This window comes from Poecilia reticulata, chromosome 6, assembly GCF_904066995.2.
Source record: "Poecilia reticulata chromosome 6, P_reticulata-male-v2, whole genome shotgun sequence".
NCBI lineage: Eukaryota > Metazoa > Chordata > Actinopteri > Cyprinodontiformes > Poeciliidae > Poecilia > Poecilia reticulata.
This window is the reverse complement of record NC_088835.1, coordinates 9,764,943-9,779,086: the sequence shown is the minus strand read 5'-3', so window position 1 is coordinate 9,779,086 and position 14,144 is coordinate 9,764,943. Positions and strand designations below refer to the sequence as shown.

The window sequence follows — 14,144 nt, the reverse complement described above, 5'->3', positions numbered from 1 at the left end:
CAGTATAATTTTGGCTAAAAAGTCAGTTTCATAGTATTGTAGCATGATCGCACAGAAAAAAAAATCAAAAGTAGCTGCGTATTAAAAATAGTCTTGCCTTGTCCGCTGGTGCTCTCTTAATATTAACAGCATGGCTTTCTGTGGTTTTCACGACTTCCAAGTATTTCCAAGCAATTTTTCTTTGACGCAAGAGGAAAATGTAGGAGGCTTTTTCCAGCCAGCTAACCAGCAGTGTGCTGTAAGAGATGGGGCAGATGGCAGCCTTGTGTGACCCCCAGGTCCATACTGGAGGTGGAAACTGTCATTAAAAGCTCTTTAAATCCCAAACGGTATGATGGAAAAAATGTTTCTGAAACCGTAATTTTTAAAAACATATATATATATATATATATATATATATATTGGTACCGGTAACCAAACAATGCCAACTAGGGAGTAACCTTGCCCACAAACATGTTAATTCATAAATGTTTATGCAGGTTTTTATTACAAACCCTTATAGGATCATTTTACAATTTTAAAGAAAAATAAGAGTTGTTACAGGTAACAACACTGTCTTTATTAGCATATCAAATAGATGTCATAGCATCTATTAATAGTGTTGAAAGTATCTTTGCGTTCTTTCATCTATGAGGGTCTACCCTTGTTTTTCTTTGGGGAAAAATCGGTGCTGAACTTCTAAAACCTCAATGTTTAATGTGTGAAACGTGCAAAGCTTTGCAGTGCGAATGGCCAGGACAAGCTAAAGTTGATGGATTAGATTGGAGATCTATTCTATATGTATCCCTTCTGTTTGGGTGCCAACACTGACTGTGCTCCATGTGCCTCCCTGCAGGCGAGCTGCGGCACATCACCAAGCTGAAGCCGTGGTCTCTGTTCGACGTGCTGGTCGAGAAGTACGGCTGGTCGCACGAGGACGCCGGCCACTTCACGCAGTTCCTGCTGCCCATGCTGGAGATGGTGCCCGAGAAGAGGGCCTCGGCCGGGGAATGCCTAAACCACCCCTGGCTCAGCTCATAGCCGCAAACTTTGATCACACCCCGTCTCCGTTCCCTTTTCACCCCCCCCTTCCACCCAACTGTGAGCCCAAACTCGACCTCTGTTGGCAGCGAGTGGAACCGTCGCGTTAAGAGACGCCGCTTCCCTCCTCTTCATTCCAAGCGCACCTAGCCAGGCTTTACTCCTACATGGGGAATGTAAAAACAAGCTACTGGCAATTTCTACAACGAAAAGGAACCTTAGGATGAGAGGATGGGTTTCATCGACGAGAACAAAAATGTCGCTGCCTCTTCCGGCATCAAGACGTCAGCCTCTTCTTCATCTGTCTTCTTCTTCTTAGTTTAAACTATTGAACTCTGTTGACCTCCACGGTAAGAAGAGTCCACAAGAATCTTTGTTGCACTGCTGACAGACGGCCCAGAGCTCCATCTTCCATGAACAACTGGAGCCCGTAAGGGTGTATGTGTGTGGGTGTGTTATTTTGCAAGAGAATGAACGTTTGTGCCTATGCCCCCGTATATAACCACCTTAACGGAGTACCAACGTCAGACTTTACGGTTTACAGCGTGCTTTCTTCCATGGATCCAGTCCTAGAAGAAAGAAAACAAAAAGCTCATCTCGCCTAACATGGTTTTTTAACATCCTCTACGGTCCTGAACTGGAACTGCAAGGGGAAGAAAAGAGGACATCACACTGATGCAGAGAAGGTTTGTAATCAAAACAATCAGTATTAACCTGGAGAATAGTCTGTTTGGGGTTAAAGGACTTTATTTTGAAATGCATGGAGAGACTGCTGAATGGGCAGGAAGGAATATGACAAGCCAATGATGGTTTCTGGTTTCAGTTCATCTTTAGGAAATATCGGTGACCTCCTCCACCTTCCTACTAAGGATCGACACTTTTCACTCCAAGGTTTTGACATTCTCTTCTGACTTCATTCCTAGGAACAATTTTTCTTGAATCCTTCTGTGGCACGTTTACTAGATCTGATTGGTACTACCCCAACCGACCCACCCGTCTTTTTGCCCTCTGGAGGAACCCTGAGTATCCCTGAGCCTCCCCAGGAAGGGGGCGGTCACGTGGAAGGTTGCACTCGTCTTTGTAAATGTCTTTCAGGGATTTGAAACCTTTGTACATAGAACTAGATTTCGCAACGCAAATAAGCGACTGTGGACAAACACCCCAAGTATCATTCCAAAAAAAAGAGAAGAAAAATAACAAAAAAAAACTGGCTGTTGGCAGTACTTGACTTCCCCTTCAGAGAAATAGGAGCGGGACATTCTGCCTCGACTGAAACTTGGAGGAATGCTCAAACTGACTCGTGCTGCCACCTGGTGGCACAGTGGGAGTACTGCAATGCTAGTCTCAGTGCCAACACTGAGAAGTTTCACCGTCTCTGACTACTTAATCACACACACACACACACACACACAAATCTTGAATCATCACAATTAATCCAGTTGCCTATTTTTCGCAATAAATGAAAAAAAAGATGATTATAATTAAATGGTGAGATATTTTTAAAAACTATTTAATTCATTAAAAATATAGGGGGGAATAAAAAACGAACAACTTCTCTCTGGTTGTTGTGACCGTAACAGAAAATTGTCTTATACTGAGGTGATTGTGTTTGTCTATTAGAGATGTTTTTATTTGTTTTGTCATTATTAATATTATTATTGAACTTTTTTTTAAGAAAAAAAATAAACACCTCTCCCCTCTTGTTTTACTTGAACAGTGCTGCCCTATATGGGCTGTTGATGGTGGTGAAAAGAAAAACTGTTTTGCAATAAAGGATATGTGATGAGATTTTTTTTTCTCCCCCTTTCTTTCCCCCCCTCCCAATTTTTGCACCAAATCCTCTCGATCTTCATCGCTCAGCCATGCTGACTGTTCTTCCTGATGACATCGACAGAATTGAGTTTTGTCTGTTTTTCATTGACAGATTTAATAAATATTAGATTAATGGATTCTTTTGTCTTCAATGTAGTCGTTTGTTTTGGGTTGGAGTTCACCGTCGCGGTTAGAGACCACACAGGCAAAGGTAGGAAAAGAATCTAAATTATAGATTGTATTACATTTTAATGGCATGAATGTTGAGAACATGTCTTATAGCAGGCAATTAAAATACAAAAAACTGAGTACACTTGGCTATCAATACAAATTATACAATCTTGTGATCAACTCTAAAACAAAATCCATAAAACATTAAAAGAAGAAACACTGCAGGAATAAAAGTGCCTTCAAAGTACTCATACCCTTTCAATCACAACAGATATACAGTAGTGCATAAATGTCAACAGAATTAAAAAAAATGCCCGTTTATATTTGAAATTTGAAAATAATGCTCATTCATTCATTTTGATTGCTACTTCACACAGAATTTGAAAATATTTTAGTCTCAAGATGTTCCCTCTAGAGGACTGAATACTAATCCACACCACACTTTTCCACATTTCTGGCGTTTTAAACCAAAATAAAAACATCTTGTGGTTTTAGGTCACTATTCTGCGCTTGGTTGTTTTGGTATAACAAAATTCCAAATAAATACGAAAAAGTTTGTGGTTTTAACCTAAAGTGTTTTAAGGGGTAGGAATACTTTAGCAAGGCACCAATTAAAAAGAAAACCGGGTCACTGAGAAACAGCTTGGGTTTCTTTTAGGATTCTGTTTCATCTTACGTGTTACTGAAATGTCGTCTGACTCACTGATTAGTAATCAAACCATTTCTGTAAAATGCATCGATTCATCAGTGAGTGTGCTTTTAAAGTTCATGTCCATGTATGAAAAGCTACTTAACGCAGACTGCAGGAGACGAAGCGTAAACAAAAGTAATCAAAGTCGTTGCAGCCACTAAACGTAAAAGACACCGTGAGGTAATTACGTTCTGGACTCTGCTGAAATGTAATGAAATGATCTCGTGACCTACCGGGGGAACATTGCATTGCAGTTCTGAAGAGAACCCACTGAAACGGTACTAAGAGGACGTGCTGTAGACGCATAGTACCTGCAAATTCACATAATGACTGCACAGCTGCCTGTCTTGTGCGTCTGCTGATTGGGAGTGCGTGCGCATCAGAGCAGCGACGCGCAGTTCTTCAGCAGCAGGGGTTTGGCCAAATCCAGGATGTCCAAGTTGGGATCGAGCGACCTTCCCAGCCCCTCCAGCACCATGATGGCAAACACGATGGACGCAAAGTTACTCTCCAGCTTCACCTGAAAAACACCATCAATGAGGAATATCAGGTAGCGACACACTGTTTAACTTGGAACATAAACAATGAGGCACCGAGAAGAAAAATATCTTCTCACTGATGTTTCCTTTATTGTGATTTAAATAAAGAACATAAATATATAAGGGTGTTCTGTGCGTCTCTTAAACGAGGCAAAGTTTTCCAATGATTTACAGCTCAAATTTTAAAATAAAATCTAAACTTGGTGCCTTTCCATTACTTTCAAACTGACCGCTTTGGCAACAGTTATACCTCTGCTTTACTCAGAACTGTTCCTTTATTTCTAAAATAAATAAAGCCATTTACAAATCTCTTGCAAAGATACACGCTGGCTTCTGGATGTTAATATTCAGAGGAAAGTCTCCCTCTTGATAATGTCAACTCATCTTTTTTCCCATGTAACGCAATTTTGATAATCAGAAGGTTTAAACTTGTACGTTTAAAACTTTAGATCACAAAGGAAATGTACTTTACCTTGTGCTTGATGAGTAAGCCAAACACCTTAGAGAGCAAATCAGATACTTGAATCTAAAAACAGACAAAAGATGAACATTACTGATGCAGATCATCAGTAAAAGTAGCACCAAAAACATTGAACTCTTTAATAAAAATGAGCTGAGCTATGAAGCAAAAAAAAAAAAAAGAGTTGCAGCATTAAACCCTTCAAACTTAACCAGCTTAAACGTTAAACGTTTAAACCCTGCTAATGAAATCAAAGAACTGCGTTAAGACATGGAACAGATTTTAACATTTCCCCCAAATAAATGTAAAGATTAGAACTAATTAAAGATTACATTATTTTTTACAAGTTGGACGAAAGGCAAAACTACCGTTCCCAGAGAGAGGGTGTTGCTGACGGCATGATCCACCAACTCGGCCATCTCCTTCTTAAAAAGCGCCACGTCTTTGCACTCATTGGCTCGGGCATGGTGCAAAATCAACTCCGCCACCCTGTCGCCCTGCAAAACCCCACAGCTCCTCATAACTACATGTACGTCAGATAATTATCTTACATTAAAAACGTACTTTCCTACTGAACGACAGTTAAAGTTCCTAGTACCTTGCGCAGCACCACCGCCGTGAAGACGGCCTTGAAGTTGGCGAGATCGTGGTCGCTGAGCTGAGCCACGATGCCGGCGTCCAGCAGCACCAGCTGCAGAGGACACGGCTCTGGTCTGACGCTGACCACCACCGTGTCTAACAAGTCCGTGAGGGTGGTCTTTCCGTGGTGGTGGTCCCCCGTGGCGCCAACTTCGTCACTGGAACCAGCGAGAGACTTCGGATATTGGACCAGGATGTTGCCAGGATGCAGATCTCCGTGGACAAAGTTGTCCACAAACACCTGCAGTGGAGATGTCGGTGAAGATGGCTGATAAAAGTGGTGAAGTACTTTAAATATGCGCCAATGTAAGTAACACAAGTCAAGCGACGTCGTAACGTTTGCTGAGCTTCACCATTTTCAGCAGGGTGTCGACTCCCATCCTGGCTATTCTCTGCTTCACCTCCTGAGGAATCTCAGAGCTCAAGTAGTTCGCAATGGGCTCGCTCTCCTACAAAACGAACAAAGACATTTTCTAACATTTTCCAATTACTGAGTAATGCTTGAGGTGTCGGGCTATCTTCAGAAACCACATACTCACCTCAAAAGTCTCCACTAAAATGTTCCTGGTGACAAACGGGCGTAGCGGAGTCGGGAACTTGATGTTGTCCACGTCGCGGAAGTTTTCTTGGAAACGCTCGATGTTTCTGGCCTCGAAGCGGAGATCGATCTACAGTAAAACACGTAAAAATACGTCCGGTTCGGTTACTTCGATACATGCTGGGGAAATTTCTAAGCTGTATTCATGCAACAAAGACATTTGGTTCGGTAATCTAGTGTAGTAAACTAAACCGAAACAAGTGCTAATTAAAGTACCTGTTTGGTCATTAGCTTCTCAAACTCCTCGACGATTTCACAGAGACTGAGCCACTTGAGTCCGGGCATGCAGTGCAGCAGCCAGCTGCCTGCTTTCATCAGCAGCAGGTCTATCTCGACCTGCCTCCTGACGCCTGGATGGACCACCTGAAAAGCAGGAAAAAATTTATTACATCTTCTCCTTCACTTGCAAACAAATATGAGGTGTGACATACTTTTGTAATTAATGCAGAAGTATTAATTACCCCTGATATTTTCCACTGCAGTTCAAGAATGATACAAATTTGGCCTGTTCAGCACAGGTGGTTGATGCAGATGGAGACTTTCTATTTTTATTTAGGGCGAAATTATTACCGACGTGATTTTCCTTCGAGGGAAAAAGTTAAGAACACTAAAAGTATCTGCTTCTTTATAAGTAATCTCGACTCATAAGTAGAACCATGTTTACTCAGGGACTTTTGCTGAAAAGTCAACTTTGCTGCACCCAAATCAACTTTTATTTAATTATTTGAACTTGACTAACCATGTCAACCATTTTGAAACAAAGTGACTGAAATTTCTCAAAATTTGAGGCTGCTAAATTAGCTCAAAATTGTGAAAACTAGATGCCTTTCTTTTGCTACAGTAAACGTGCAAAATTCTTTGCTAGCTTTGGTTCTATACTGAATACAAAAACAATCAAACAAAATTGGAATATTTACTTGATTTTAGTTTTATTTTCTTGGGCTTAGAGTACTGTTGACTCAACAATTTTGGCCAACATGACAAAAAGTTTGCACAAAAGTCGGCACTATTTGACTTGGGGTGCATCAGAATAAATGATGTCACTGTTTTTCATTTAATCTGTAAAAAAAAAAAAAAAAGATTAAAAACTACATTCATCGTACACTAATTTGTGTCGATCTCTTAAATAAAATCCAATGAGGCTTTTGGTTGCAATCAACCAAAATGGGGGGGAAATTTCAATGGGGCATCATGAGCACTTTAGCAAGGCACTGTAAGCGTAGTATTTCCAGACTTGCCTTGATTGCCACAGGTATCAGGTGCTCCTTCTCGTTGCTGCTCTCCCCAGGCTGCTGCAGAACGGCACCCACACCGCCGAGGCCGGGGATCTCCCAGGCTTCCAGCAGGTCTTCTCTCTCCATCTCTTCTACAATCGACTGGAAGGACGGGTCCTCCACCTGATCGACCCTGGCCCAGCCTCTGTACACCTGGGCAACACACCCTGAACCCACAGGCTCTTTGCTGTCGAACATCAACACTCTTCTCCAGGCCTCGCCAAAGGCCGTGCGGAGGCACTTCTTGGTGTGGGCCCAGGAGTGAGGGCTCACCTTGACGTGGAGCCTGGAGAAGCAGTCGCAAAACTCTCGAGAGAAAATGTCCCGCCTGGTGCTGGCCCACTGTCCCAGCTTGATGAAAGTGGGACCCGAGGTCTCGGTCACCCACAGCAGGGCCTTCAACCAGTAAGACGCACAGTGGGTGGACATCAGGGCTAAGGGGTAAAGGAGAAGAAGGGGACCAAACTTGCAGAGAAGCACCAAAGCACGAAGGCTGAGACGAAGAAAGAATACCACTTTGTGGACTTGGACTTTTGCAAGAGACTTCCTGTCTGCTGTCTTAGGTGGAAGAGTTGCTTCCTGGCACATGGCTGCAAAGGATGAAGCACTGACAGCACCCCAACACAGCAGCGTGACCTTGGGTATGTGAGTGAGAATCTGCCCTCTTTTGATCAAACATGTCCGCTGGTTCTGCACGAACCTGTATCTGGCAAAACAGCCCGCTCTTTGCAGAGTGGACCTCAGGTTGACCAGGAATCCTCTGGCTCCAAATGCCAGCATCGTGGCCAAGCTGTCCAATATCCCCTTAGCTCGGTGCAAGAGTCCACATTCGCTTGTGCCCTTTTAATAAAATACACCAAAACGAGGAGAGTATGACCTCTCATGCAAATATGCGACGCTGTAATGCAGATATTCCACCTCAAGAATAAAGCTACGGCTTAGACTAAGACCGTCTGTAACCGAATACACGAATATGTCTCTGTTCTCACATTACCTGTACCTACGGTGCAGAAGGGCAGCAGCTGCGGCTCCCTGTAGCAGAAAGCCCTTTGGTGTGTTTCTACTCTCAGTGTGGATAACAAACACATTTCACACACCAATAGGCAGGAATGTACATCTAAAAATATCATTCATTTCCACTGAGAACAGAGCCACCCATGAAAACATTGCAATAACAACTCGCTTCCGGGTATGACGTTTCGCCGGGAGATCACGTGACCTTCACGCTGCCCAGGTGGCCAAACCTCCTTTGGCGATGCAGCGCGAAGATAGAATAACTAATTACTTTTTTGAGTTGAGTATTATCTTTTATTAAAATCTCGTTAGTGTCGCTGTTCGAGTTTTTATCCAATGTTTCTTTCTTGTTTTTCTAACCTTGAATGATCAAATTTTGATTACAAATTACAAAGGAAGCGTCCAGCGTAATGACCTTTTTTCATGTTAAAAGCGAAACCTTAAATAGCAAAGTTTTTATTCAATTTATATATATATAAATATGAAAAGGAAGTAAAATTATGTCCTGTAGAGAGGTCATGTGGCCACCAGATGGAGACAAAATCTTATACTTTCCCGAATTCGGTGCTACTTGGACGTTTAGTATCTTTTTAAGCATTAGCATTGGACGCAAGAGGGTGAAAAGGCTCAAGCAACCGAAACAAAAATAAGTATTTGTTTTTAGATAAGCGTATTGTTGGTTTAGAAAGTGTCTAAATGTAAATTTTATAAAAATATCTTCAAATGTCACGTTAAAATATGAAACAAAATTACAGGTCTTCACTCAATTGTTATTGATTTTTTGGGGTCCATCAACGGGTAACTCACTAGACATTACTTAATTACTCACATCTAAGGGATGTGAGCTACCATCCACCCTCACATGGATGTGTCTGGACTGTGGGAGAACAGCAGAATGCCACATGTAAAGAGAGTGCATGCAAACTTCACATGCATAGCCCCAGCAAGGATGTAAACGACCTTCTCTCTGTAATTAACAGCGCTAACAACTGCTCTACCACATTTATTGATGGTATGTATTTTTTTTAATTACAGCATTTTGTAGTATGTTGGTTTTTGACAGCTACACTTTAAAAGCAAATGGTCAGCCCTCAGAAGGAATGGGTATCCCCTTCCTAGCAGTACTTGACATTGCTTCATATTGGCTAAGGTTCTTCATAAGATCAAGGGATTTTTTTTTTGTAAGTATGGGTTTACTCTTTTCAGTATAGTGTGGGATGACGGGTTATTTGGTGGTACTTGTAAACCACTATGAAATCTGGTTTTCATACTGCGCAATCACCTTGCTTCATGGACTCAGACATCCTCATAGTCAAACTCTACTGGTCAACGCAGTGCACAGCAGATGTTTTTATTTGGTGACCCTAGTTTGCTTGTTTTGCATGACTGTTGGATGCTCAACCTAAATATTCTGGTGCACCCTCCAGATATGCCACCTCTTTGCAAATAAAACAATAACTTAGACTGTTTCTCAATTGTGCATGTGATGCGAGTACGTTACTGGCACCAGATGGTGCATTTGTGTTATTACTTTCTACTTAATAATATTTCTAAGTGCTTTCATTCTAACCACGTTACCATTTTACTAACGCGTGAGTAATCGAGACTCTGGGCCACAGGAAGAAGTAGGAGGTAAGGAACCAAACACACCCATGGTGAGATTTAATTTCCCCTAGCTCAAACAAGAGCTCTTTCAGGCAGCAATGTCAGTGATAGAGAACTTGCTGGCACCATGCTCCCAGTCACAGTGTGAGTCCCCTGGACAGTGAGCTCAGTACACACCCAGGATCCCAGCTGTAGGCCTGATAGAGGACCGAGGAACACAAAAAGCTGAGATAAACGGCAAACAGATGTCACTGGCCTCAGCCTCCCACTGCTATTGATGAACAAGCCAGGCTTTTTTTTAGTTTGAGCTTGCATTTCAAAGACGAGGTCAGGCTTCGGGCTCAGAGGTCAGCTCCATAGCTGCTACATTGAGGCTGTTAGGCACTTTATGAAGGCTGCTCGATGGAATGACTGAAGAAATTAAGCCCAAGTGTCATTTATGTCGCTGTTTGCGTCCAAGATCCATTGACCACAACATTTATCATTCCTTTTCCCCAGTTTTTGAAGATCTTGCATGGATGTACCGTTGGCTGCATGTTGGCTTTCAGTACAGTCTTCTGAAAATGTCGCAAACAAAATGGTAGTAAAGCGCTGTATTATTCATCCTGTGCCACAACATTGATCTCAAGCAAATAACCTTATCAGCCTCAGCAGTTGAGGCTGATAATAAAAAGAGAAAGGATTTGATTTGTCCCACTGACTTTAGCAAATGCATACCTCTACTTTTACCAGAGAGATGCAGTGGCATGGAGACATATTTATGTCACGTTTCAACCACAGGTGACAGTGTATTCAATCTATTTAATTGGGAGAGGAAGAATAACAATTACATGGTATTATTCAGTTATTGCAAATGAAAATCTGAAACGTAGGACTTGCATTTGTCGGCAATCCCCCTTGAATTTGACACCGTTTAATAAAACTGACCTGATTGTACAATTCTGTAAATAGTTTTGAGCCAATTGATATTGGCAATAAGGACGTTGTCTTTGCTTGGTCCCAATAAAAATGTGTGGTTTACTGTATGACAAAAAGAGTTCAAGGTATATGAGTACTCTTTGTTTGAACACATCCTTTCTATACAGCAACCCTAGAAACAATGGGGGTGTGAAGGTTAATTGTTAATCCCCCAGCCATCAGTATGCATGTCCAACCTTGTTTCCTGGACACTTGCTTTCTCTTTCTCTTTTTCTTCGACAGGTCCATTGAGTTATCCCCGTGCTGTGGACTCCCCTGTTTGTATCTTCTCAATCAAGCTAATCCCTCCATACAACGTTTGTTTGTGTTTTTTCTTGTGGCTGTCGTCATTAGTTGGGACATCTCAACAAAGAGATAAAACTGATGGACATGTTGTCGTCTCACTGAGATAGTAAGAATTCCTCTTGATTGCCTCCCAGAGGAGCTTTTAGTTATGTGTAGTCGCTCTTTAAGCCTTTTCCCTTCCTGCTCCGTTTCCCCGTCTTTCTTTTACCGAACGGGACAATTGGTTTCCCAGGTAACCGGAGCTCCAATCACCCGGCCAGCTGCAGATTAGCTTAGCGGTGGGGGGGCTTAGCTAGGTGGGGGGCGGTGATGATGGAAAATGGAGAGGGAGGAGAGAGAGAGAAGTTAGGAGGAAGGGGGTGGCTTGAGGGAAGAGGGGTGGGAAAAGTTTCAGAGGGGTAGAGAAGAAAATCAGTGTCATTTATGGATAGGACTGTGAGCGCGCGCAGACGGAGCCGCGAACCGTTTTAGCCTCGAGGCTGGACGGGAGAAGAGGGAGTCCCTTCACTCCGCTCCCCACTTTTCCCAAACTTTTTTTTTTTTTTGTGCTTCCTAAGCTGTGGCTTTGTGGGAGGTTCGGGAAGGAGCTATGCAGAGCGAGAGAAGTCAGAGGCAGGGGTAGGGGCGCTGGAACGGAGGAAGAGAGGAGAGAGGGGGTGGAAAAGCTAGTTGGTTTGGAAGAAAAGGAGCCATGCAAGTGGATGCTCTTCTCTGCGGGATCGGGTTTCACAAAATGAATAGCTACACCGAGAGAGCTTCATCGGGGCTCAACCAGCTCAGAAAGGTATAGTGAAATCTAAAAGATTTTATTTGTCACAGTTTTTTTTAAATCCAGAAAAAGTAAGAAAAAAACGTTTTCTTACAGTTGTACAAAGGCTTGTTTCTTAAAGGTTATGCTGGTGTGCATCTCTACCTTCTACTCAGCAGTGCTAGTGTAATTGCTTGCGCCTGACCTTGATTGTGTCAGGCTTCCTTTATCTGTGTAAAGAATGTGGGTCTATGCTTCCCTCAAGCAATGCTAATGGAAAAATGCTATAAGCTGGTTTCCTCTCTTTATTTTAGCTTTGTTTCTTCCAGTCTGATTTTTTTCCTTCTTTAAGACTTTCTTAAAACTTACACTGGGGGCTCAAAACAGACTCACTTGCTTCTCACTGAGCTGTTTGTGATTGCACCAAGTGCAGGCATATAATGATGTTATGATAGAGATATGAGCATTCCTCCATGCGAACAAAAGCACCTCTTCATGCATTGCTTGTATTGTTTTGAAAGGGCTTGCCTGGATGGAAACCTCCTCAGGGAGGAAGCAGGAGTTCACCTACAGGTGGCTGTCCATAAAAAAAAATCTCTCCAGTCAAAGAGGGCTGAAAGGGTAAAAAAAATGTGTTGTCAGGATGTTTTGATACTGAAAAAACCTCTGCCAGAGGGATTACGTTTAATCTCTACAATACAGAAAATTACAGCTCTTGTCAAAAAAAAAAAAGCACAACAGTAATTATCAATGTGTCTCTGTTAAAAATCTAAAAAAGCAACAACTTGGCCAAAAAGACCATTAAAAAAAAAGAGGTTTAAATGTTCACACAGAACAGATTAAGAGTAAACATTGTCTGCTAATGGAGTTTGTGGAGTTGTCATTGTAAACAGGCTCGACTTCTGAGGATTTCTCAAGAGAAAATGGAACAAGCAGATGTTTTGAGTGAGTTTTTCCCCATTAAAACTCGCATTGCTTTCGTAACTACTTCTAAAACTCACAAACACTTTCTCGTTCTTTTTTAAAATAAACTGTTAGTAGCATTATATTACTTTCGAAAAGCGCCAGTTAATTTTTCTCCGTTGCTACTTTTGGTGGTTTTGTATCTGACTTTTTATGTCGTGAAAAGAACCTCCATTCATACCAATTTTGATAACTATAAGTATTTTTCAATCTACTTAAAGCCTCCCCTTTTTTGCTCCTTATGTTACAATGATTATTATGCCTGAACACTTCAGTTTTAGACCAATCGCAGAGTGTTCAATCTGGCTTTTCGGGATACTTTTGAAGTAAATGCTTCTTCCATGAGCCCAGATGGGTACTGGACTTGTTTAATCTAGAAAATGACATACCTTTCCCAGCATTCAACCAGCATCTTCACAAGGGTTTTTGAATGTTGTTTTATTTGATGATCATATTTTGTGCTCAAACACATCCATCCTTGTGTGTTTGGTTTGTTTTATCAGAAGGTGATTAAAAAACTATTTCATTTAGGAGCACAATCTTCTGTACCATATTTTCTCCTTTATATTCATAATTAGACAAATGAACAGCTGAAGCAGATCACAGATCAAAATTCCTTTGGTCCTCTAATCCTCCGTCTCTGCCTGATCCTGCCTTTTATTTACCTAGCAAAGTAGGAGTGAGATTTTATTGAACAGAGACAAGCTGACTCTCTGGAGTTACGGAGAAGGTTTATAGAGCTTGAGATAAAGAGATGGTGACGGTTTGTCTACTGGTCTGGAGGACTGTAAAGGCTGGGCTCTTATCCTGTCCTCTGAACCCACTCTGTGTTTATATGTGCCCCCGTGTCGAGTACCGGTGTTACTATCATACACCCACTCTTCTGACTGATTGGGTTAACTATTTGCATTTGGAGTCAAGGTCAGAGGTAAACTTTCTTCAGCAATGTGGCGTTCATGCCTCTTAATGGTTTCCATATTTTGTCGCATTGCAGCCACAAACTGTGATTTTTTTTTCTTTTACCAGACAAAATTATACATAACTTTTAAAATATTTTAAAAAATGAAGGTCTGAGAAAGATGTTGGTGGGATTTTTTTGCTCTGGTGCTGGTAATTATAAAATGTTTTGCCAGCACATCCCACAGTGAAACATGGTAGGGGGAGCATTGTGCTGTGGTAATCCGTTTGTTCAACTGGAACAAGAAAGCTGGTCAGAGCTTATGGACGGGTGGATGAAGCTACATTAAGCGCAATATTGGAAGAAAAGCTGTTAAAGGCTACAAAAAGATTTCAGTCTGGGTAAGAGGTTTACTTTCCAGCAGGACATCAAGCCTAGCAAGATAATGT

At 41.8% G+C, this 14,144-nt stretch overlaps 3 protein-coding genes across 12 annotated transcripts in view; 2 read left to right on the top strand and 1 right to left on the bottom strand.

Annotated features, from left to right (window-relative positions):
• srpk2 (SRSF protein kinase 2) overlaps nucleotides 1-2,969 on the top strand; it is a 71,868-nt gene extending 68,899 nt beyond the window's left edge. For all 8 annotated transcript variants that reach the window (XM_081607847.1, XM_081607842.1, XM_081607841.1 and 5 more), the window contains one exon: nucleotides 836-2,969. In XM_081607847.1, coding sequence (XP_081463973.1) covers nucleotides 836-1,020 — 185 coding nt within the window. In that variant the 3' untranslated portion in view covers nucleotides 1,021-2,969. The remainder of the gene's footprint in view (nucleotides 1-835) is intronic.
• Nucleotides 2,970-3,061: 92 nt separating this feature from the next.
• On the bottom strand, nucleotides 3,062-8,480 carry adck2 (aarF domain containing kinase 2). Its single transcript, XM_008432764.3, has 8 exons — nucleotides 7,169-8,480; nucleotides 6,147-6,293; nucleotides 5,872-6,000; nucleotides 5,686-5,781; nucleotides 5,292-5,573; nucleotides 5,062-5,190; nucleotides 4,706-4,759; nucleotides 3,062-4,214 (listed from the first exon to the last, which is right to left on the bottom strand). Exons 1-8 carry the CDS (start codon nucleotides 7,982-7,984, stop codon nucleotides 4,074-4,076), a joined length of 1,794 nt encoding a protein of 597 aa, XP_008430986.2. The 5' UTR covers nucleotides 7,985-8,480; the 3' UTR covers nucleotides 3,062-4,073.
• A 2,968-nt stretch (nucleotides 8,481-11,448) lies between these two features.
• The window catches only part of si:dkey-82f1.1 (DENN domain-containing protein 2A), a 40,386-nt gene continuing 37,690 nt past the window's right edge, over nucleotides 11,449-14,144 (top strand). For all 3 annotated transcript variants that reach the window (XM_081607838.1, XM_008432763.3, XM_008432762.3), the window contains exon 1: nucleotides 11,449-11,870. The gene's annotated coding sequence lies outside the window, so the exon portion shown is untranslated. The remainder of the gene's footprint in view (nucleotides 11,871-14,144) is intronic.